Source organism: Cydia strobilella, chromosome 4 (assembly GCF_947568885.1).
Source record: "Cydia strobilella chromosome 4, ilCydStro3.1, whole genome shotgun sequence".
NCBI classification, from domain to species: Eukaryota; Metazoa; Arthropoda; class Insecta; order Lepidoptera; family Tortricidae; genus Cydia; species Cydia strobilella.
In genome coordinates this window covers 600,038-624,634 of record NC_086044.1, presented here as the reverse complement: position 1 = coordinate 624,634, position 24,597 = coordinate 600,038, and the positions used below count along the sequence as shown (strand labels likewise).

Genomic DNA, 24,597 nt, shown 5'->3' with positions numbered 1-24,597 from the left:
TTTTTCTTTTTTTCTTTTAATTTTTAAGAATTTGATGTTTTTTGAAAAAGTATTTGTATGATTTTTAAATCAAATTTCTATATAGAAAAGTACCTACTGTACGTAATTGCATGAATTCTATAAATAGTAATTTAAATTGTATTTTTACACAACTGCCAAAAAAAGGAGTGTATTGTTTTCAGGGTTCATGTTTGTATTTTCTTATTTACTCGTAATGCATGTTAATTATAAGATGTAATGTTTTAAAAAGATGTGCCCCGCCTAGTTTCTTGCCGGTCCCATATTGGGATAACCTCCTCCAATTGAGGGAGGATTTAAATCTTCTCGGGGCAGAGGTGTAGTGTTAGAGCCGGCGTAGCTTTATTTGACGTTCATAAGCGCGTTGTAATATGCCTACTTGAATAAACTATCCTTATCTTTTTTATCATGACGTATGTCAATACGCTGGCCCCTACAGCGTTTTGCCAGAAAGCCAGGTACAGCCGCAGACGACGCCCGAACCGTCAGTCATATTACTTCTGTGGCCAAGTGCCGCAAATACGCGTTTTTGAAAAACGATTATGTACCTATATTTGTGGCACTGGCGGTTGAGACATTTGGGCCTTGGTCGTCAGACACCAAAAAAGTAGTGAAAGAAATTTTACAGAAACTTATTGCATGGTGTGTCTGGCGACCTCCGGGCAGGGAAGACTAAGCTTAGCCCTGCAAAGAGGGAATGCGGCCAGTGTCTTGGGAACAATGCCTCGGGCAACAATAGGGTTTTTTTGTGTTAGGGTATAGTCTGTAGTATGTAAGGATTTAATGGAGTTAATGTAATATGTAATTGGAAATGACTTGTTATGATAATAATCTTTATATGGCGACGAATAGGTTCGTGTGTATCTTTGGACCTCCGCTCGCTGGCGCAGGCGCAGGTGCACGGAGCGGGCGCACGCACGCGGGTGCCAAATGTGCCAATTAGCGTTGCTCATGCCAGCTAGCGAACGCCCTAAATACGTAGCTACCTTAATATTATAAAACCATTTACAAAATCACATATCCCGAGATTTCCTCGATCCTCGCCCTAATTATTTCAGGAAATCCGGGTTTATTTTAAAGGCGACTAATTTAAAATACCATTTCGGCATTAATTGTTAACTTTGAAGCGAGATATCTTGGAGTGATTATATTTGGAAGAGAACGTGTATCTGAGTAATTTAATTTAAGCTCCGTTTCGTTGGGTTATTTTAACCCTTATGGGTGTGTTTTCACCATTTCAGGGCTACGTCGCAGTAAAGATAAGGTTTAGGGTAACTGCGAGTTTATTTTAATGACCATTAGTTAGGAGAACACATAGATCATCTACTTTTAGATACAGCACGCAAGGCGATGCTCGGTCACCAGTGTACCAATGAACTCGAGAAGCAAGAACAGGGTGTTAATATAACACTTGATGCTGAACGTGCAATTTTATACTAACGTGACCTGTATCATGGTGTAGTACCTATAATCCAATCACTGGTGAACCCCAAACCCCAGGATACACGTCTTCCGGTGTTAGAATCAGTAACGCGTTGCAGTTTTCCAGCATATTGGACCTCTTGTAAACTTGTATTACTCGTAATCATACAGATCTACATTGTCTATAATGTACAAGATTGTCTATTAGATATCAAAAGTGCGACCAAAATCGGAATGATGTCAAGTGTCATTACAAGTATTGAATTCAGATATAATACCTGATTGCATAAACTATTTGTTTTTGTAATGTTGCTCGATATAACACCTACCTACCTGTCGGTAGGCCTCCAACGAGATGGAGCGACGACCTGGTAAAGGTCGCGGGAATTCGGTGGTTGCGAGCGGCACAGGATTGGTCGGAGTGGCGAGCCTTGGGGGAGGCCTATGTCCAGCAGTGGACGTCTATCGGCTGACATGATGATGATGATGATGATGATAACACCTACCGTATCTCAGGAACATAGCTTTTCATATGTTTAAGTTCGTTTAACTAGCGTTTTGGTATATTTAAGTGGCCGCTAGCGGCTGCTATGGACGTGGTCACGTTTTCATTTGTCGCCTGCCTCTTTCGCGGTCTTTGATATTATGAATTGTGGCAAGAACTTTACTTATTTAAATACGAGACTGTTCGTAGCAACTTCTATAGTTTAGTAGATATGAGATGATGAGAGCGTGACTTCTCTTTTTATTAATTATGTTTATATATGCTACTCCGTTTACTAATTATAAAATTTATAATCATCAATAAATATATTTTTAGAAAACGCAATATGAATAGGCAATATTTTAGGATACAATTAAGTGGTACGACTCGTAGCGTAGTATTTTACAAGTCATACGAGTAGATCACTGATTTGCCATTACCATGAGGTGTATATACGGAGTCTAAAATTGATAATCCTTGGGAGAAAAGGATTATCAATATACTTAATAACAATGAAAACGGCCGATTCATATGAAAAATTGAATAAGAAGTTACCCGTTTTAATCGCTCTTAAGTGATAGCTCGCCCGTACATTAGAATTAATTTCGCAAAGTTTTATGCATGAGAACGTTGTAGGCGGCTCTTATACTTTGGGAAATATATGTAAATAGATTCAGGAAGTTTGCGGACAGCGGTGTGAAGGAACTGAAATGTATACGGTAGAGTTTATTATTCTACTTCTATGTCACAAAAAATAGTAGTCTGACAAGCTCACTAGTATTTTTAGAGTATTTGTAAATATTTGCTCCATAGTTGCAATAAAATTGCCCTAAACACACACATGATATGATTATAGAAAAAGTTGAAATGAAAATTACACGTGTATTAGTATTAGGTACCGTTGTAACCTATGATGTAAAAGGTAGTCGTCCGAGTGGTCCTGTTTCAGTACCTACATTGACCTACATCACCTACATGTCATCTTGAAATTAATGTCGTGGTCATTAGACGTGAAAATAAAGTTTTCTTTAAATAAGTACATCTTTAAAATTTACGAAGCCGTTGATAATCGTTCGACCGTATCCGCCATTTTGTAAGTTTTTATATAAAAGTGTTGAATATTACCTTTGTTCCAGGCGCCATCCGCGGCATCATCGTAGAACCCGCGTCCCGGCGCCTGGAGCCCGTGGAGGTGTTCCGAGGGGTGCCATACGCGGGGGCGCCAGTACGGATGGCGCCCCCGCCGCCGGCGCCCGCCTGGCCCGGCACCCGGCTCGCCGACGCCTTCGCGCCCGTCTGCCCGCAGCGCGCCCCCGACATATCCAACAAGTACGGCAGTCATTCCCTCGGTCACTTATTTGGTATTTTACATTGTAATTCACCCACAGGCCAATTCGAACAATGAGATACGTCATTTACTAGTTCTAGAAACAATATGGATTAGATACGTTTCTTCAAACAAAAATGTCATTTTTGACACTGACATATCTAATCCATATCGTTTCTAGACCTAGTAAATGACGTATCTCATTGTTCCAAGGGCCTGCCACTCTTTGATAGAGAAAGATAGTCTTATTGCGATTCCTATAAGAGTAAAGAGCAAATAGTGCCATGCTTTGTCCTTATCACCGACCGGGTGGCATCATAGATAGGAGGCGATGGTAAAATACCGAAATTTATAAGAGTGAAAGAGAAAAAATCCTATGCTGCCCAAATTTTATATGAATATTCTTTCTCTAAGGCTGATTTTAGTGTCAAGCGGACCGTCCGTGCGGATTGCTCCGCACCGGACCAATATGTATTAAGTTCAGGGAGTGTTTTAGAGTAGTTCGCGCGGACAGCTTTCTCATACAATTTGGCGGTGCGGAGCGATCCGCACGGACGGTCCGCGTGACACTAAAATCAGCCAAACCCCTGGTCGCTCGGTAGCGCATCTATAACTACTTGTATATACTATGTTTATGCATTGTTCGAATTGGCCTGCCAGTCACTTCTGTCACTCAGAAAGTCACACACTTCGCTTGTTGTAAAACCCCGCTCCCTCGCATCATCATCATCATCGTCCCATCTGAAGCCCATCGCCATGTTCCGAGGGTATAAAATGCTATCATTAAAGTAGGCAGGTTATATATGAATCTACCTTCCTACTCAAAACTCCCTTTTTTCGAATTACTTTTTACAGTACAGAAGAAATGTTATAAGCGATAACGCTACGCTTGTAAACACAAAAAGCAATCCCACTAAGTTCCCCACATTTATCCCAACCGGCCAATAAATTAGGAAAAACCACGGAAATACCCATGAATAGGCTATCCCAAAGTTACAAGGACATATTAAATCATGGCAACTTTCGCGACGCATGGCCCGCAACATGCTTTGCCCTGAGGCCTTTTCTGTATTAAAAATTGATATGGTTTACATGTTTTTAGGGTTCCGTACCTCAAAAGGAAAAAAACAATGCTTATAGGATCACTTTGTTGTCCGTCAGTCCGTCTGTCCGTCGGTCCGTCCGTCCGTCCATCTATCCGTCCGTCTGTCCGCCCTTCCGTCCGTCCGTCTGTCTCTCAAAACCCTTTATCTCGGGAACGCGTAGAGGTATCGAGTTGAAATTAAAACCATAGACCTGAGTCTATAGTCCCTTGATGCTGCGAAAAAATCAAACTTCTAGTTAACGTAAAAAAAAGATACTATATCTTTGTTAAATACATGATTATAAAACTCGTATCAAAGTTGAAAACCATATCACATTGTTACAGGAGAATCGGCCACCCTGTTAAAAGTTCTTAACAAACTTCATAACGGTAGTTCTAATATACTTCAAAAGACGTTGAATTTAATAGGCACGAATGGTTCTTAGGAGTTCTTAATAGTCTAATAGAAACAGACGGAACTTATTTGTTTGAAGATCGTTTTCTTGGAATATGAACTAGCTTATTAGAGGGTTTCTTTTGTCAAGCAAATTAGGCGTAAGTTACTGGAGACTTCAATATTTATTTAGAATACGACATGTTTTTTTTGAGACAGTCCTTAGTCGAGTTGCTGAGGAAGAATAAGAATAAAAATAAGAATTAGTTTATTGTTTACCGTGTCAAACATGATGTTAAAATGATACATAGTACCAACGGCTACTAACAGGATAGATATATAGATAGAGTTTATTCGTGGCAAAAACAGAAGAAACACGTAGGTAACACAACATAAATAAACAGAAAACTATATATATTGTATTTTTATTTAAATCTTTTTGCCTATTGATCTTTTTGTAAAAAGATCATGTATAAAGATGATCAGGTAAATGACAGAAAATTTACAATAGGCTAATATATTGACCGATCATTTAGTTAGAGAGCTATATCCCGTCCACTGCCACTTACTTAAGCCAGATTTTCTGAAACAACATTAGAACTCCTTCATCAATTGCTACAGTGTGTGATTGACTCCCAACAATCCATTCTAATTGCAATAACATTTAACCGCAGCGTTGTCCTAGATAGTTAACATTCTTGCAGAAACGTTTACGAAGTGGCCACTTTGTCAAAGGCCGCAATACAGAGCGCTTCCTTGTCCTTCCTTTCCTTCCTTGGTGGACATTCTAGGACATTAATGCTCCAAAGCCCATTCTTCGTCTTTTTTTTATCACAAAAAGGCAAGCATCTGACCGCAATCTCACCTGGTAAGTGCCGATGCAGTCTAGGATGGATTATGCTTACCTAAAAGATGTCTATTCACTCTCGATTTAAAAAGATCCAAGTTATAGTGGAGTTACAGTGGTCTTCGTAGTAAAACAGACATTCTCTGTTATCAGGACCGCAGCATTAACAAAGATGCCGCTAGGTACATACAACGAGCTAAAGGCCACACTGCCGCTGATTGCCAACCAGAGCGAAGACTGCCTGTACCTCAACATCTATGTGCCCGGTAGCGGTAAGTAGTTTAACCATCCCTATAAAAAAAAATTGTTTATACTAGGTAAGCAATGCAGTAGGATGGAATTTGGAGGTGGAAATGGCCGAACCTTATGTCATAGGGGAGACAAACCTACAGACTCCGTTTTCTTGGCAATTGGGTAGTTGACATATTTTTTTTTAATGGTAGGTATCAGTCGATCAGGTTTGTTTTGAGGATCAAATGTGTATGAAACCCATTGTCTTAAAGCAATACAAAAGTCATAAATGATGGTCAAAGTCTAGCACCCGCACTTAACTGACGAAATGCTCTAACAAAATGGCGTGACTCGTGACATCACTGTGTCATTTTGCTTAGAAGCCGTTTCGATGTATGGAAAATAAGGAAAAGATTTAATCGGTAAAATGTTGCGTTTATGTACATATATTGTTGCAATACAATTTTTTTTTATAAAAAAAATAGTTAAAAAATGTTTTTTTTTTCTAAATCTTGTAGTATTGTATTTTTTTATTATTGCTACATATTTTTAAAGTTTCCAATTTATTGTGATAAAGTGCTCATTTTCTATCTATTTAACTAGATTAAGTTATAAAATTCAACATGTGTCTATGTCTATTTTAAGAAAAAAAGAATCTCGTGAAAAGAACATAATTGATCCACCTAGCAGGTGGGCTTCCTATTGAAGGCCCTGGATATTGCTGGATAGTGTATTTAGTACCTAGAAAAGTGGCATAGTGACAACGCCACTTTTCTAGGTCAGACAGGAGAATGTCTCCTGTCGGAGGCCAACTTTTACGTTGCTGAGTTAACGGTATAAGTACCTAACGGTAACCCCAAGAAATATTTGCACCGATACGATTACCTACTAATTTCCCATCTAAAACTACGTACTACATTATTTTCCAATATTTTCTTACATATATCTAAATTGGACCTACATATAGTTTGTACCAGTAGCATCATTGATCACTTAGGTAGGTACTCTATTTTATTAAATAGGTACTATTCACTCAGTGATTACTAGATAGGCGAAAGATAAAAGCCTAAGAAGACCTTTTAGGAAAATCATTATGTACCTGAATAATTTAACACAGAGTATAATTTGATACAAACCCAGTGCTTAACATTAGCATAATTTTCTTCTAAGTTAAAGAATGATGACTTCAGTGCAAAATAAAGGGGAAAGATGAATCCCATTTTATGTTCTTTGAAACTTGCATTTATCGCGCTCAAGAAGTTTTTCTGCAAACTTGGAGGTTTTATTACTGACGAACTTGATACGTACTAAGTACAGTCATACGTTGTGACTTGAAAAGTCGGGTTTTTATACTGTTAAATGCAATATTCTTAAGACAAAGCTGCGGGAGCTAGAAAAGTTTGTACTTGATAAAACAATGATTTATTTTCAAGTCGTGAGCACGTAGTATTTCAGTCTTTTTATAAATACCAAATAGTGACAAAATGGCAGTGCAGCATTGCATTGTCAAAATAAATACATATGGCTTTAATAGGATTACTAGTTATCTGTTTTCGCAGCAATGTATTTTGCAGCAATTGCTGCCTCCTGCATTGCTCTCAGTAATTGTCAATTTCAATCTCGATGTCCTGCGTAATTTACATTTTAGCAGCAACGCTGCACTGTTGCAATTGGTGTATTAGATTATTGAGGCGGTAGTTTTTTTCTTGTTTAACCCATAATATTTTTCAGGTGCGCGTGGCGTGGAGGCGCCATACGCTGTGGTGGTGTGGGTTGGAGCCCCGTCCCACGAGTGGGGCTCGCCCAACACGCTGGACGGGTCTGTGCTGGCCGCGCGGGCGCATCTACTCGTCGTCACTGTCAACTATAGGATAGGGCTATTAGGTAACTGTCAAAAACATAAACATAACTAATTTATTCAAAAACACGTATTGCATACATTCATATAAAAAACAAAATTAATTTACAAAAAGATTTTCAATAGTGGAAGTCACTAGGTGTCATCGCTAAACAATGCTTAAGACCTAACAACCTATTTACTAATAGACCAGAGATCCAAAGATTTGAGATCACAAGAAATAGGTGGCATTTGTGAAATATATTGAGCAATATGATAAAAAAAATACCCTGTATTGTGACTCTCATACCTAATATGTAAAGGTCAAGGAACTTTAAAATGCTTCTAAGTTATTTAATCGTATGGCATAGTAAAACAGTTATAGATACAAATTTAGTCCAATCAGCCACTCGATGGCCTCGTCGCTAAGGACGATCAGGTCTTCAGGAGGTCTATTGGCATAGCGCGTTATGGGGCAATCCTCTATTATTATGTTTGATAGTTTGTGCAGCCTCGCCACAACTGCAAGCCGGGGATTCCACCCACCCACAGCGGTGTTTGTCCAGAGCGACCATAGCCAGTGCAAAGTCTGTTGAGGTTGCAGATGCTTCTAATATGTTCTAATGTATCTTCTAATGTGTTTCGCTAAAGATCACCTATAATCAGTGACATCTGCTCAAATATTCCATTATTTGGGTTTCTTTAGTTGGCTTTTAAATAGGAATTATGTGACTCTGTCTGTAATTAGTGATATTATATGCTCGTTAGGAAAATTTAGGACAGAGCATCAATTTTCAGCAAATGAAAAAATGCATGGGGTCGATTTATAGGTAAGCATCTATATTTAAACATTAAAACATATTTTAAAAAATATGTGAAAAGTGGAGGGAGTAAGTGGAAGGGGAGTGATTTCTGGTGGGATACGAATAGACCAAGTGGGAAATAATATCCCCTTGTACTAATAAGGGTTAAGAACTGGTTCTTCTTCACAGGTTATTTAACTACGGGGGCTTCAGACGAGGTCCAGCAAGCGGGCGGCGCGGCGTTGCTCGACGTTGCGGCAGCGTTGCAGTGGATCCGGAGGAACATTGCAGCGTTCGGTGGGGACCCAAAAAGAGTCACATTAGCTGGACATTCGGCGGGCGCTGCGTTGGCTAATGCTTTGCTCATGTTACCAGACACTAAGGGTAAGAATGATAAATGTTTGAGGAACTAAGATTCCAGCCAATTTTATTATTACTCTAATAAAACAAGAAATATAGACATCCGCAAGAGAACAAAGATAACAGATGCCCTGCAGTTTAGTCTGAAACAAAAGTGGAGGTGGGCAGGTCATGTAGCAAGATATCAGGATCAAAGGTGGACAAATCTTGTAACAAAATGGCCAGGCCCAGCTGGAAAGAGAAGAGCGGGAAGGCAAAGAAAAAGATGGGCAGATGACATTGTACAGGCTGCGGGAAAAAAAATGGATGGATGTTGCCACCGACAAAGAGAGGTGGAGACAGATGGAGGAGGCTTATACCCTTGGGGACCACTAATGTGGGATAAAGCTAAATAAAAAAATAAAAAAAACTTTTAAATTAACAACTCATTGTCCGAGTCTGCCTGTGACCACGAACGTAACGTCACGTTCGAAACGTCAGGCCATAAATAAACGTAAGTTTGTACGCGATTAAGTCCCGTGTTAGTTTTAAAAACATTGAAGTTTTTGAGGATGCTTTGTTTTTGTAAATTAAGTAGCACAGTTAAAGCTAACTGTTTTTGGGTTAGAATCCTTGAAGTTAAACTTTAAATCACATTAATGTTACTGGACATGGAAAGGACATTTGAATGTCTGGTCGAAGGACCGGTCTGGCCTAGTGGTTAGTGACCCTGCCTGCGAAGCCGATGGTCCTGGGTTAGAATCCCGGTAAGGGCATTTATTTGTGTGAGGAGCACAGATATTTGTTCCTGTCATGGGTGTTTTCTATGTATTTAAGTATTTATATATTATATATATCGTTGTCTGAGTACCTATAACACAAGCCTCCTTGGGCTTACCGTGGGACTTAGTCAATCTGTGTAAGGATGTCCTATAGTATTTATTTATTTATTATTTAATGTAAAAGTATATTCTGAGAGTCCATCCGACAAATAATAAATTAACACGTCAACCGCCCCAATCTGAATTGTTACGACTTTGTAATAGAGGCTTGCCGTGACCCATATACGGGGCACGGACAGTTAACGTGTAACGGAAAGTTTGATTCCAGCCCTCCTGGGCATCGAAACCATTGGTCACTTTTTCTTTTGTATAGACTATTTCAAAGTCTTATCCTGGTTAAATATGTATGGGTGCTTTTAAATTCAACAACCGATCATTGTTTCATTTTATGATTTAAACAGGGTTAATATCCCGAGTACTGCTACTGAGTGGTTCGGCGTTGAGTCCAGCAGCGTTGACTCCAGATGCATCACTAGCCAGAGAACACACAGCGCAAGCCCTGAGATGTGTTCCTGAGGAGTCTTCTACAGAACACTGGTAAGATCCATGTCTGAACTTCCTAAAGTTTTTTACGTTCTTATCAACATCATGTTAATATTTAAGTGCTGAACCCTTGTCGGTGGAGCAATTTCCAAGAATCTATTATACTATATGACCTTCTCTGATCGTCTAATACGTCCCATGTTTACGTTTTTGCTTTTATTTGGTCTATGCAAGAAGAATTTACGTAAATAAGTATAAAATGAATATCTTTAAGGCATTAGTAATTGTTCACTAGACTTATATTGACCGGGATATAGACCGTGATTACCTTTTGTATTATTTGTGAGCTCCCGATATTTCGACGCAGTTGCATGCATCATGTTCACGGGTGACTGAAGATAGCGGGTGGGTGTCAAAGTTGTGTAGACAGCGCTCTCTCTACCCTCATTCTTGCGCGTCGGCTGCGTTCACTTTCAACGTTACCAACGGTCGCATTCACACTTGTTGGTCCGGTCGCGTTCACACTCGTTGGTCTGTCCAAACACACTACACTCACGGTGTCACTACGCGTGTTTGATTCGGATATCACTAGTTTTTCACACAAACAAATCACAGGATTCCACACATTTGACAGTTTAAACCCATCTTAACGATTGAAATTTTCACAAATAATACAAAAGGTAATCACGGTCTATATCCCGGTCAATATAAGTCTAGTGAAACTAACTGTGAATCATTCAAAACTCTAATTAGTAATTGTTGTTAATTACATTCCTCATTCATTTTTTAATGCCCCTATTAATTATCTCTAAGTAAATTTATTATAATATGTAATCCATTTCCGTGTGGTGCCGGGTAAGAATAGCACCACCCCCCCCCCCTCTCTTTCCGTGGGTGTCGTAAGAGGCGACTTAAGGAAATCCGGTGGATGGGCAGCAGCGTCCTCCGAGAACTACCTCTATCAAACTGCGGTCGCCAACCCGCCTGCCAAGCGTGGCGACTACGGCAATCCCCCCCAAGGGATAAAAAAAAGGCGAGCCTTGAGGGAGGCCTATGTCCAGCAGTGGATGTCTATCGGCTGACACGATGAATCCATTTCCAAATTCTAGCGTTATATTTTAACTGAATATTGCTTGCCTTCTGTGCACACATGCTTAGAGTTTAATCCAGATCTGAACTGTAAGTTATTCTATTAATGTAATTCCTGTAAATATCTGTAACTTGTATTGTGATAACAAATAAATAAAATAAAATTATAAGAAAGATCCGTCAGATCCGAGTTCACAACTGGAAAAAAACACTCCTAGTTGAATCCTAACTAATAACTGGGTCACACAGTTTGAAACAAAGCTCGCACTAATGTGGAGATCAAGAGTTTGTGTGCATATATAACAATTTTATCACATAAATTAACAGGAATAGGTACTCTAAAAATTTGGCTTTATAACTTTGGATAGCCATGTCCACAGGAGACACGTGCGGCTAATTGTTGAGTGTGACCCAACTCTCGCCTAATTGACATGTTTACTGTTAATTATAAAGTTTGGAGCATTTAAGCAGTAAGCTTCAGCGCACATCATCGCAGAATCCCTTCCTAAATAAAAATAAACCATTTTCGAATAATCTGTTAAAGAAGCTTCACTTTTCGCCTTAAGTCCCAAACTATTGACAGTATTTTCAGTTCATTTATATACTGGCCTACATGTTAAGTGCTTTTATCGTTCCACCCTAATGTGACAGAAACACCTACAAAAAAAATGAAGCCATACTTATAATATTATAAATGCGAAAGTTTGTCTGTCTGTGTTTCTGTCTGTGTGTTCCCTCTTCACGCTTAAACCGCTGAATCGATTTAGATGAAATTTGGCATAGAGCTAGGTTGAGACCCTGAGAAGGACATAGGATAGTTTTTATCCCGAAAAATCCCTTAAGATAGTAAAAAGCGGGGTGGAATTGAGATAATTAATGAAGTGCCTGCTAATTTGTGTGCATAATATGCTCAAATTGAATGATTGCTATGAGAATTTTTCCAGGCGCTATACTTTAGCTGCTGTTACTAAGTCCACGCAGACGAAGTAACGGGCAAAAGCTAGTAAGTTATAATTATGTTATTTCTAGGTTGGTAACCTGCATCCGCGCCCGTCCCCTCGCAGCGCTGCTCGCAGTCGAGGCCCCCCGTGCCCGCTTTCTCGCCGGCTGGGCCCCCTCGGTCCCCTCTAAAGATGGCAACCAGGCCCCCACGAGAACCCTACACGCTAGTGATGCGTTCTTGGACTGCGCGCTGGCGGTCGTGGTGTCTACAACGGAGAGTTATCAGTTTTTCAGTGAAGATGATATTAGGCATGGATTTGAGGAGGATCATAGGTGAGAATTTATTTTGTCATTGTTAAACTATAATTATTTGGCGTAGAAATTCTAATTTCTTAATTACATATAAAATAGTAGTAAAGTTGGTAGATGTAGCTAAGCGAGCAAGGAGTTCAAAATAATCTGAGTACCACCTTGTTAAATTTCAGCATGTATGGATCATATTGGAAGCCTGGCCCACTTAGCCATTTCTGCTACAGCCAACCACTATAATTTTTTATGATGTAATTTATTTTTAAAGCAAGTCGTTACTAAATTTGAGACTAAATCAAATGATACCTTGAAATCTAAATAGTAATTTCACATTTTAAGAAAATAGGATTTATCTGTCCGTAGGTCTTTCTGTCAGCTTTTTGTACGCAATACTTTTGTCAGGAACCGAATCCTCCGCACCTACGTCCGCAACGTGTACCACTACCATCGCAACGAGATCTTCGCCGCCATCCGCAACGAGTACACAGATTGGGAGAAGCCTATTCAACACCCGATCAACATTAGAGATGCTACGTTGGAGTCTCTAAGCGATGCCGCAATTGCTGCTCCAGCGCTAAGGGTTGCGCAGTTGCATGCGAGGAGGGGTGCAAGGACATTCTTCGCGCATTTCACGCATCAGAGTAAAGATGCTGATTATCCACAGGTATCTCTTTAAGTATACAGTATTTATTACTCCCTCTTTTCTTCAAATTCTACAAATATTATAATTATGTAAACATCTAAAATACCTAAAGCCGTGTCAAATCTACGAGTAATCCAATTGAGGGGGGATTTAAATCACCTCCGTCCATCACGCAGACCATCCACCATCGGGCAGAGGTGGAGGATAATTTTTTTAGAAATAATTTACAATATCATTAGTTTTACATGAAGCAAATTTATTAAGCATCGATATTGAGTTTTTCATCGCATCGCATCGTAGGTTAATTCCTATATCTATGCATTAACTTGACTGTCTTTTCAGAGCTTCCCAGGCACAAACTGATTCAACCTTTTCTTCCAGCGCCTCGGCAGCACGAGCAGCGAAACCCTCCCCTACTTCCTCGGTCTTCCACTCGTCGGCGGGATGCCATATTCCCCCAGAAACTACTCCAGAGGAGACGTAGGAGTATCAGAGTCTGCTGTAGCCCTGCTTGCTGCGTTCGCGAAGACTGGTGATCCGACACCAAGCGAACATCACGAGGGGGCAGTGTCCTGGCCGAGATATGAGCTGAATTCGCAGCAGTATTTGAGTATAAGTAAGAACACTTTGATTTGATAATAATTATTCAGTTCTTTGAACTTCTACTAGAAGGTTGGAATATCCTGCTCCCCCCGAAACTTCTCCCGAGGGCAGTGGCTTTCGCGAAGACTGGGGACTCGACGACAAATAGTGAACATCATGAGGGAGCTGTGTCTTGGCCGAGATATGAGCTGAATTCGTAGCAGTAATAATTTGACTTGATAGTAATTACCCCATTTTTTTTTTAATTTATTTATTCACTTTAAATATTCATACAACTTTTGCCAGTATGCCACTATTGTAAACCTCTTTGGTTTATGTAATAGTTGGCGAGTTCGCGCGGTCCGATCCGCGTTTGCTTAATACTATTAGGTATATAATTATATTATACTATTATATATATGTAAAACTAATCTATACACATCAAATCTCTGCATCTATTTTATACATTACTCTAGACTTAGGTAGTATTTTTTTAGTCTTGGCATACATCTGCCGAGGTTTTCAACAATGTTAATGAGATCATACAGTACATTTTTAGGTAAGGTGTTTAGTATACATGGGAGTAGAAAGTCAGTTACTCTTTTACCGTATACATTGTTACTTTTTGGAGTTGTATATGCAGGTAGATAATCTAAGGTACGCAAATTACTGGAGCGAGTATTTTTATCTAATGATGGTATAATTTCACACTCCTCTGTAACTAAGGACAAGCAAAACCTATCAAAAACGTTAATAACTTTGCAATGTTTAAATAGACCCTTTTTATCATTTTTATACTTTCCTTTAATTTTATTTGGTACAATTGTTTTTAAAAGTGCTGATTGTAGGTTATAGATTTGTTTCAAGTAGGTTTTGAATGTCCGCCCGTAGCTTGTGATACCATAACATATAATTGAGTCGGCGAGTGATAAGTATAGCATACGTAGTGTATTATATGGGAGTTTGTATTTAAGCAATGATAAGTTGGCCATGACGGATCTAAGTTTTGAACATATGTGATCTATGTGTGGTCCCCAATTGAAGTTATTCATTGAAAACTCTTCCTAGAAGGCTTGGACTTTACCCTCCCCGAAACTGATTACATAATTGTGAGATCGCATCAGCTCAGATCCACAGCTCTCGATCTCACTATTCCCAAATTCGAACCGGTGAATGTTTTCAAGGAATAACCTTAACCAGTCCTAAGATTTTAAATCCTAAAAGTCTCTTAAAGTATGAGTAGTACCTAAATTCTAAATACGAATATCTTCTAGGTTCCAAACTTCGTGTAAAAAGCCACTACAGAGGCCACAAAATGGCGCTCTGGCTTCATCTTATCCCGCAGCTGCACAGGCCGGGCGCGGCGCCAAGACATCATCAGTTCCGCTCCATACATCCTGATATGTTTGCTGGTAAGATTCAGAAAATAATTATTACTACTTAACTGTCTTCAGTGTCTTCAAAAGGAGGAGTTTCTCAATTCGTTTTCCTTAATTTCTCGAAGACGGCAGGACAGTAGAAAAAAAGATGTATTAAAACGCCTTTATAGTTGGTAATTGTCACGTCAGAGTCAGATAATGGGATCCTGGAAAAAATTAAGGAAATCTTCAAATTGTCACTCATGTTCTTTGAAAATCCTATTACAAACTATGACTTTGCTTCGTTTGCTTTTAGAAAACTACATTTGGTGAAGTAGAACTGCTGGTAAAGCAGAAAATTTATATAAAAAGACTGTTCTCTCGGACTCGGTTCTTATAAAAATATATTTCACTCAATACATTCTCAACATCTGGACCAAAGGGCTTTATAGTGGAACAGCACAGCCGATGTTTCATTCTCGGCGAGAATTTCAAATTAAGACTAAGTTTAAAAGAAAATCATGCTTATCTAACGGCATCAGTCATCAGTCATCACCATGTAATCAACGCACATGTAACCCCCCCATAGCCTACGGAGAACACTTACTGTCAGACGGGTCTTATACCGAATAATGTGTATATACTAAAATGCAATGTGTCGTTCAAAATGTAACTCAAACAAGTAATAGACGCTGAGAATATCCTCTTGATTCTGAGAGCTATCGATTACATGTCCAAAATTGACCGACTAATTGCTTGCTCACCATCGACAACATTTTCCTTGTCCATTTTTCCTTTTTCCACCGAAGATTTACTTCGTACCTTATTACAGAAACCCATAAAGTCCATTGTACATTATGCCTTTTTCCGCTTCTTAGATTGATTTACGCTCATTTAATACCCCATTAATTGATTTCAGGCCCATTAGTAAAATACCGGTTATGAGATACTCTAATTGGGCGTAATTAATTAATTACAAGCGTCCAAATAACAGTAATTCGGTTGCTAATGGTCGGATGTTGATCATGCTTGTTTGCTTTATTAACAATTATGGTAGAATTTTGTTGGGAACGAAATTCGTAAATAGAGCAAGGTTTACGAATTCAGATGATTTAAACGAGTTGTAAAGTGAACATTTTGCGAAATTTTGTTATTTTCAAAGCCAAACAGAATACCCCTTTCCCCTCCCTTTTCTGCCCTCTGATTGCAGGTGTCCATAGTTTTTTATATATCACGTCGGTGGCAAACAAGCATACGGCCCGCCTGACGGTAAGCAGTCACCGTAGCCTATGGACGCCTGCAACACCATAGATATTACATGCGCGTTGGCAACCCTTTAAAATTCTGTATACTCCTTTTTTGAAGAACGCCATAGTGTAGCTCTTGGGAAAACCTCGGCAGGGAGCTCATTACACAGCCGAAGCGTCCGCGGGAGGAAATTCCTCTTAAACCGCACATGCTTATTGGCATTAGTAAAAACATGACATGTTTATTTAATAATTTTCAATTAAACCAGTAGTAATTGGAATTCATCATCATTCAATCAATCTCTTTTGAATTTTAAAAACCGGCCAAGTGCGAGTCGGACTCGCGCACACCCTCCGTACTTTTTAGTATTTGTTATTATAGCGGCAACAGAAATACATCATCTGTGAAAATTTCAACTGTCTAGCTATCACGGTTCATGAGATATAGCCAGGTGACAGACAGAGGGACAGACGCACAGACGGACAGTGGAGTCTTAGTAATAGGGTCCCGTTATTACCCTTTGGGTACGGAACTTAAAATCACAACTTACCACAACACATGCCTTCTTGAGCTAACTGTAAGGCTTAGTCAATTAAGGTAAAATGTCCTTTAATATGTGTCCAATATACATACATACATACATACATACATACATATAATCACGCCTATTTCCCGGAGGGGTAGGCAGAGACCACGGATTTCCACTTGCTACGATCCTGACATACCTCTTTCGCTTCCTTCACTTTCATAACATTCCTCATACACGCTCGCCGACCAATATAATCATATAATATGTCCTTAAATAAAATAAAATAAAACAAAAAGTCATTTATTGTCCCAAAAAACAGAAAACTTTAATAAACATCAGCAATGGTCGAAGAAAAATAACGCACAAAAAGCAAAATAAGGTTAATGGAGTACCTAGATTTATTTTGTTCCCTTTTTTTAAGATAAGATAAGATAAGATACATTTATTGATAAAATTGTACAAATTTTACACGTCAATTCAGCCATACTATAATATACAATGTCAACCATATAATTATAATAAATTTATACTACGTTACAATATACAATTTGTGTTCGTAGTTCTATTGATAAAGTTCATTATTACAATTATTATATTTATTATTCGTTTCTTTAATGTTAAGAAGCTTTGAAAGATACAAAGAGTTGATAAAGTATTATTGAATAATATGCAAAAATTGCCTTGCCGAATTATACCGTTTCTACTTTGGTAATACCTTAATATTATCTGACTAGTTGCACTAAGTAAACAATAATAGTTGTTTTTTTAATTATTTTTCGGGTTCCGTACCCAAAGGGTAAAAACGGGACCCTATTACTAAGACTACGCTGTCTGTCCGTCTGGCTGTATCTCTTGAACCGTGATAGCTAGACAGTTGAAATTTTCACAGATAATGTATTTCTGTTGCCGCTACAACAACAAATACTTAAAAGTACCCTCGGTGGGCGGGTCCGACTCGAACTGGTCCAGTTTTTTCATATTTTTATCATTATTAAGAAATAAATCATGTTGGCTATTTACGTAGCCGAATACATTTTCAATTCGCGATATATATTCGCCGTATATTAGAATAATATTTACTTAGTCGAAGATCAATAATTTACTTTCAATTATCTTCAAAGTATAGGTATTCGAACAGCCTATTTAACAAAACAAGCCGCTTGGAATTAAATGAAAATATTGACTGTGAATACTGTGATCGAAACGGTTCAGCGGTCAAAAGGACGCTGCATGATAAAAACCAGAGCTACTTGTTGCCAATGTTTATTTAAAATGAAAATTATTTATAAACTATTCTGTTGTGTTTCGTTAATGACCAACATTTTAAGTTTTCGTCAACGCCATTTGTGCCTTTGTCTGTATAAATAGGCTTTAAGTGTGTCACGTTACTCCCTCCTCCACGTATATTGGAGGAGTGAGTAACGGAGCTGGGAGTGAGGAGGTAGAAAGGAAAAGATAGATATAACAGGGGTAGGTTCTTTATTTAACGGCTATTGTCTAAATATGACACGCTACAGATGGTTTAAATTACAAAAAGAATAAAATAAAGTTTATAGTCGCGCTAATAGCACGTGCAAGGCAGGAGCACGCACACGGATAGGCGCGCTGATAGCACGCGCAAGGTGAGGCGCGCTGGTAGCACGCGCACAGTAAGGCGCGCAGATAGCACGCGCAAAGGTAAGGCGCGCAGATAGCACGCGCAAGGTGAGGCGCGCTGGTAGCACGCGCACAGTAAGGCGCGCAGATAGCACGCGCAAGAGTAAGGCACGCAGATAGCACGCGCAAAGGTAAGGCGCGCAGATAGCACGCGCAAAGGTGAGGCGTGCTGGCAGCACGCGCACAGTAAGGCGCGCTGGTAGCACGCGCACGGTAAGGCTCGCTGGGTAAGGCGCGCTGATAGCGCGCGCACGGTAAGGCGCGCTGGGTAAGGCGCGCTGATAAGCACGCTCTTCAAAGAGGCGAGGCGCAGTGACAACACGCGCCTGTTGAGGCGAGGCGCGCCGATAGCGGGCGAGGCGCGGTGACAGCACGCGCCTGTTGAGGCGAGGCGCGCCGATAGCGCGCGCCTAGGAGACAAGGCGCTCCGCTAGAGCAACTGCAAAGCACCACCGGACTTGGGTGCGTGCAGAGAGCGCCAGACTTCGCCAGGAACAGGTAACCTTTTAAGGAGCGCGATCGAGGGTTTCTTGATGGTGCGGGGCCTGGCTTGGCCCCGCACGGACCCTTACAACTGATGTTCCTTTGTTGGGAACTAGAAGCAAACTGAATTCAGATGTCCGCTGGGCCGCTTATATAGCTAGCGATAACATTTTCTAGAATTATTATTTACCTTATTATTAATTTTGAAAATATTTGTTCACCAGTAACAATTTTTAGATAAAATTTAGAACAAACTACTTGAAAACTATACGACCTAAACTTCATGCTAAGGAATTTAGAGTAAATTAATAGTTTGACGGATTATGTCGAAACAAAGAAACAAATATGTCAAGGAAAATTTATAGTGAATTTTAGGTCGATTAGCTTCGAAATTATTATAAAAACATGAAATGATTAGAAAAACAGCAAGGTAAGTAACCGGACGGGTCAGGGCCGTATTAGGGTAGAAGGAGTTTAGGGAGAATTGGAAATGGTAGCCAGAAAGTAAAACATTTTAAATCAAAAGTTTCAGAGAGTAATTTGGAAGACGAGAATCAGACAGGAAGACAAGGCAAAAGCGTTAAGGAATTATAGCCGATTGGAGAATCCAGAGCATCAGCCCGTGGGAGTAAGAACTGGGAGTTAGGACCCAGGTATGAGATGCTACATTACCCCAAAAACCACGGAAAAAAAACTTTGTCGTAATCTTAAACGGAAAAGTTTTTTTTTTGTGAAGAGTTAAGTTTTAGGGGAAAGTAAAGGAAGTAAGTAGTTAAGTAAGCAGGTAAGTAAGTAAGTAAGTAAGTAGGTAGGTAAGTCAGTAAGTCAGAAGAAAGAAAGAGCAAGCTCGTTAATGGGGATGAATAAATGGAACGAGAGGATGAGTGATATAATGGAGAAGAAGATGAATAGATCGAGGAACTTCCCTGCACTCATACATCGCCTGTCATAATCACGCATTCATAAGTCTCTGGCAAAGGAAGGGGATGTGGTTCACGCTCTATGACGCACACTCCTAGGAAGTCCTCGCTATGACCTGAGGCTTCTTTATAGAAGGGAGTAGTCAGCCGCTCCACTGGAAAAGATAATAAGATAATAATGAAGGACCTAAGGCTTATTTTAAGGGAGTAGTCAGCCGCTCCGCGAAGATAAGTTTATGTACAAGTTCTAGTCGGTTTAGAGCCGACGAGAATAGAGAGTAGGGGTAGAGCCTACTTAGGTTGTGGTAGGGGTAGACCTACCACAGTAGAGTAAAAAAAAAGTAGTGTTTGACCATAAGGCTTATTTTTTTCTTCAGAGTTGGACTACCGCTCTGCAGGGTGAAGAAAAGAAAAAGAAGGGCACCTGGCTTATTAAGCCACCCGAGAATGAAGAAATATTTACAGATGACACAATCACACAAAATGAAAGAAATGGAAAATGACAGTTAATGAAGAATGAAAACGAGCTTGAAGAAGGAAAAAGGGGAGAAGGAGGACGGGCTGAGCTGCAGAGTAAAAGAAGTACAATTATTATAAAGTTAAAGACCTATAAAAAATACATCATTAGAAATAAAAGTGATAAAAAAAGTAGCTATCTAGTCTGATTGCTATAATAATATAATCTAAAAAAAAAACGTGCCATATTGACTAAGGAAATATAAAATTAAACAGAAAGAGGCCGAAAAGTTATTTAAGATTTAAAGACACGGATTCTGTCTATAATTTAGAATTTAGTGGGTTAAGAAAGCCGGTAAATTTAAAAGTTGGGCGCCAAAACTGTCACGTTACTCCCTCCTCCACGTATATTGGAGGAGTGAGTAACGGAGCTGGGAGTGAGGAGGTAGAAAGGAAAAGATAGATATAACAGGGGTAGGTTCTTTATTTAACGGCTATTGTCTAAATATGACACGCTACAGATGGTTTAAATTACAAAAAGAATAAAATAAAGTTTATAGTCGCGCTAATAGCACGTGCAAGGCAGGAGCACGCACACGGATAGGCGCGCTGATAGCACGCGCAAGGTGAGGCGCGCTGGTAGCACGCGCACAGTAAGGCGCGCAGATAGCACGCGCAAAGGTAAGGCGCGCAGATAGCACGCGCAAGGTGAGGCGCGCTGGTAGCACGCGCACAGTAAGGCGCGCAGATAGCACGCGCAAGAGTAAGGCACGCAGATAGCACGCGCAAAGGTAAGGCGCGCAGATAGCACGCGCAAAGGTGAGGCGTGCTGGCAGCACGCGCACAGTAAGGCGCGCTGGTAGCACGCGCACGGTAAGGCTCGCTGGGTAAGGCGCGCTGATAGCGCGCGCACGGTAAGGCGCGCTGGGTAAGGCGCGCTGATAAGCACGCTCTTCAAAGAGGCGAGGCGCAGTGACAACACGCGCCTGTTGAGGCGAGGCGCGCCGATAGCGGGCGAGGCGCGGTGACAGCACGCGCCTGTTGAGGCGAGGCGCGCCGATAGCGCGCGCCTAGGAGACAAGGCGCTCCGCTAGAGCAACTGCAAAGCACCACCGGACTTGGGTGCGTGCAGAGAGCGCCAGACTTCGCCAGGAACAGGTAACCTTTTAAGGAGCGCGATCGAGGGTTTCTTGATGGTGCGGGGCCTGGCTTGGCCCCGCACGGACCCTTACAACTGATGTTCCTTTGTTGGGAACTAGAAGCAAACTGAATTCAGATGTCCGCTGGGCCGCTTATATAGCTAGCGATAACATTTTCTAGAATTATTATTTACCTTATTATTAATTTTGAAAATATTTGTTCACCAGTAACAATTTTTAGATAAAATTTAGAACAAACTACTTGAAAACTATACGACCTAAACTTCATGCTAAGGAATTTAGAGTAAATTAATAGTTTGACGGATTATGTCGAAACAAAGAAACAAATATGTCAAGGAAAATTTATAGTGAATTTTAGGTCGATTAGCTTCGAAATTATTATAAAAACATGAAATGATTAGAAAAACAGCAAGGTAAGTAACCGGACGGGTCAGGGCCGTATTAGGGTAGAAGGAGTTTAGGGAGAATTGGAAATGGTAGCCAGAAAGTAAAACATTTTAAATCAAAAGTTTCAGAGAGTAATTTGGAAGACGAGAATCAGACAGGAAGACAAGGCAAAAGCGTTAAGGAATTATAGCCGATTGGAGAATCCAGAGCATCAGCCCGTGGGAGTAAGAACTGGGAGTTAGGACCCAGGTATGAGATGCTACAAGTGTTTGTAAATAGTTAAACCAAGTATAGGTTTAATTTGCAATATTAAATATAATAATAACGGGTCACTCACGTATTTTAAGTCGAAAAACGCTCGACATTTTTCACTCCGTACCGAGTAGTGTCATCAGGAGCTTGCGTTGATGATGACGGACCGGCGCAGACTGTGGGCCGCAGCCCTCCGCGCCCGGTGGCGGCAGGGGGGGCGAGAAACTACCCGTTATTAATATATTTAATATGTCTGTGTCTCACGGAAGTTTTGTTAATTTGCAATAATGAAAATGAGGTGAAAAACATGTGTTACCCGGCAGAAAAGTCTGCTCTTATCTCAATGCACAAAAATTAAACAACAAATTTGCTCCTTATCGTAAGAATAACTATTGTTAGTCCTCGAGGGGCACTCAACTGGAAAACATACATCAGTCCTCTACTCTACTTAAATTCTTTTCACTGCCACTACGGTATTTCCGCCCTTCAACGGCGGCACAACATACTATTAGTCAAATGAAATCCAGGCAGGGTTGAACGGTCTGTCAAGCCAAGCGGTTTATTCCAACTGCTTGCAAGCTGCAGACGAATCTATAAAAGCTCTGGTTTTAACATAAGAATAGTGTAGCCGCCGTGCAAGTTTCGACGAATCGAATTAAAAGACTTCGATTTGAAAAACTTATAATCTTCAATAGATATCTACTGGTTACAAGGTACAGTTGACAAAATGGTTAAAAAGTGTAGTGGTGGTTATGGTATGGAGGCTGATGCGAGAGTGATTAAGCGAAATTGAACATAAAAAAGGTGGTTTAAATGTTGGTGCCTCTAAATGATGTGGAGCGCACCTATTGGTGCTTTAAAAATGCCTCCGCATACTAACCGAGCCCGATGGCTGCGTTTAGCTACTGCTAGGAATATTTTATATAAATAGAAAGATGCGTTCGCAACGCATTTCTTCTGTGCCTAACCTTTTCATTTGGGGTTGGATATCCTCGTTATTCTTCGCCAGGAGTATCTTGTTCTGGGTCGACGAGACATTTTTTTGGGCTTCTTTAAGAAGGGGCTCCTGCAAGATTGCAGTTTTTATTATGAACTTTTACACGTTTTAATGAAGGGCAATTGTAATTAAAAAAATCATATAGAAACTAGACTATATTTTCAAGGGCTGACTGCAAGCAAAACCTTAAAAGGATAAAGTTTGCTCGATAGAAAAAAATCACGAAAACATGTCTAATTTTCATTTATTTTCAATTTAATATCGTTACCCTGCATTCCATTGCAGTATAATTTTAGTATAAAATAGCTAGTGATATAGCCGAGGGATTTGTGCAACGAAATTTTAATTAGAAATATAATTTAAGAGTTATTGAGGAGAAACATGAAAACCCGCTCGTCAAATCTTCCGTCGCAAGTTTCGCACGGCGCGCCGTATTTTTTATTCCTTTCTAATTTGCTGGTTTTACGCGCCCTCTTAAGGTCATTGATAATGACAGACATAAATCTCACAAGTCTTTTTTCTGCCTAATCTTTTGGAACCGATATTGATGATTTCTGGTCTTGCCTGAAAGTCACATGATAATTTCCATAGATTATTAAAGTTTCGATTACCATATTCTATAAACGAATGTTATCTGGCTAGGCCCCAGAGCAGTCTACCCGCTAAGCATTTGCCATAGTAGTTCCCACCCCGGCCATCTCCCAAATATATGCAGCCTTTGTGGTCTCAGCCGAGCGAAGTAAAATTAAAATGTTGAAGTAATCTCATACATTTCAGCGTTCGCGACATTTTAGTGCTTTTGTTCTTAGCTGGAACACAAATGTAATAAGAATGTAAGTTTTAATTAAGATGTAAGTATGTGGGTTACCGCAAAAGGTAACTAGCTTTTTTGGCAAAATACACTGAGTTTTGTTTTTTGTTTTATTATTTTTAAGCGTGTTTTTGCTGGAAAAACCTTGTCAAATGTGTAGAAGCACAGGACAAATAATAGCTAGTAGTAGTATTGTAATAATATATGGTGATTTACAGCCTATTATCAACGAAATAATAGGTTACATGACCATGACCGAGTGGCGTCGTAACCTGCGGGAAGGCATGGCAAAGCACGACGAGCTCTGGTTGGATCACCTTAACCAGAAACGAATTCGCAGAGCTGCTGGACCACCCCAGGAGTCAAGACACATTTGTAATCGGTGCGGCAAGAAGTGCCGATCGGCCATTGGTCTATACAGTCACCGCAGTCGATGTAGACTGTAGACATCTCCTCAAATACCTCTAGTCGCTGCAACTATCATCTGTAAAGATGCTGTGGCCAATGATGCAGTCTATCAGTCTTGAGGATCGAATTGTATATAGGTGAAGAATAAAAAATTACAGTCAAAGTCTGACATTCGAACTCTAAACCCAAGACGCCGTTTACTAAATCGTTCTTGATCGTGACGTCACGATCAACTTAAAGCCGTTTTGAAGTATGG

General features: G+C 40.0%; 2 protein-coding genes across 2 annotated transcripts in view; one reads left to right on the top strand and one right to left on the bottom strand.

Annotated features, from left to right (window-relative positions):
• LOC134740887 (integrin beta pat-3-like) overlaps nt 1-24,597 on the bottom strand; it is a 394,139-nt gene that overhangs the window by 280,687 nt on the left and 88,855 nt on the right. The window lies entirely within an intron of this gene.
• The window catches only part of LOC134740513 (neuroligin-1-like), a 314,697-nt gene that overhangs the window by 248,468 nt on the left and 41,632 nt on the right, over nt 1-24,597 (top strand). The window contains exons 3-11 of the mRNA XM_063673019.1: nt 3,061-3,253; nt 5,730-5,848; nt 7,539-7,691; nt 8,637-8,831; nt 10,030-10,165; nt 12,230-12,475; nt 12,854-13,115; nt 13,476-13,710; nt 14,951-15,088. Of these exons, the coding sequence (XP_063529089.1) occupies nt 3,061-3,253; nt 5,730-5,848; nt 7,539-7,691; nt 8,637-8,831; nt 10,030-10,165; nt 12,230-12,475; nt 12,854-13,115; nt 13,476-13,710; nt 14,951-15,088 (1,677 nt within the window). The remainder of the gene's footprint in view (nt 1-3,060; nt 3,254-5,729; nt 5,849-7,538; nt 7,692-8,636; nt 8,832-10,029; nt 10,166-12,229; nt 12,476-12,853; nt 13,116-13,475; nt 13,711-14,950; nt 15,089-24,597) is intronic.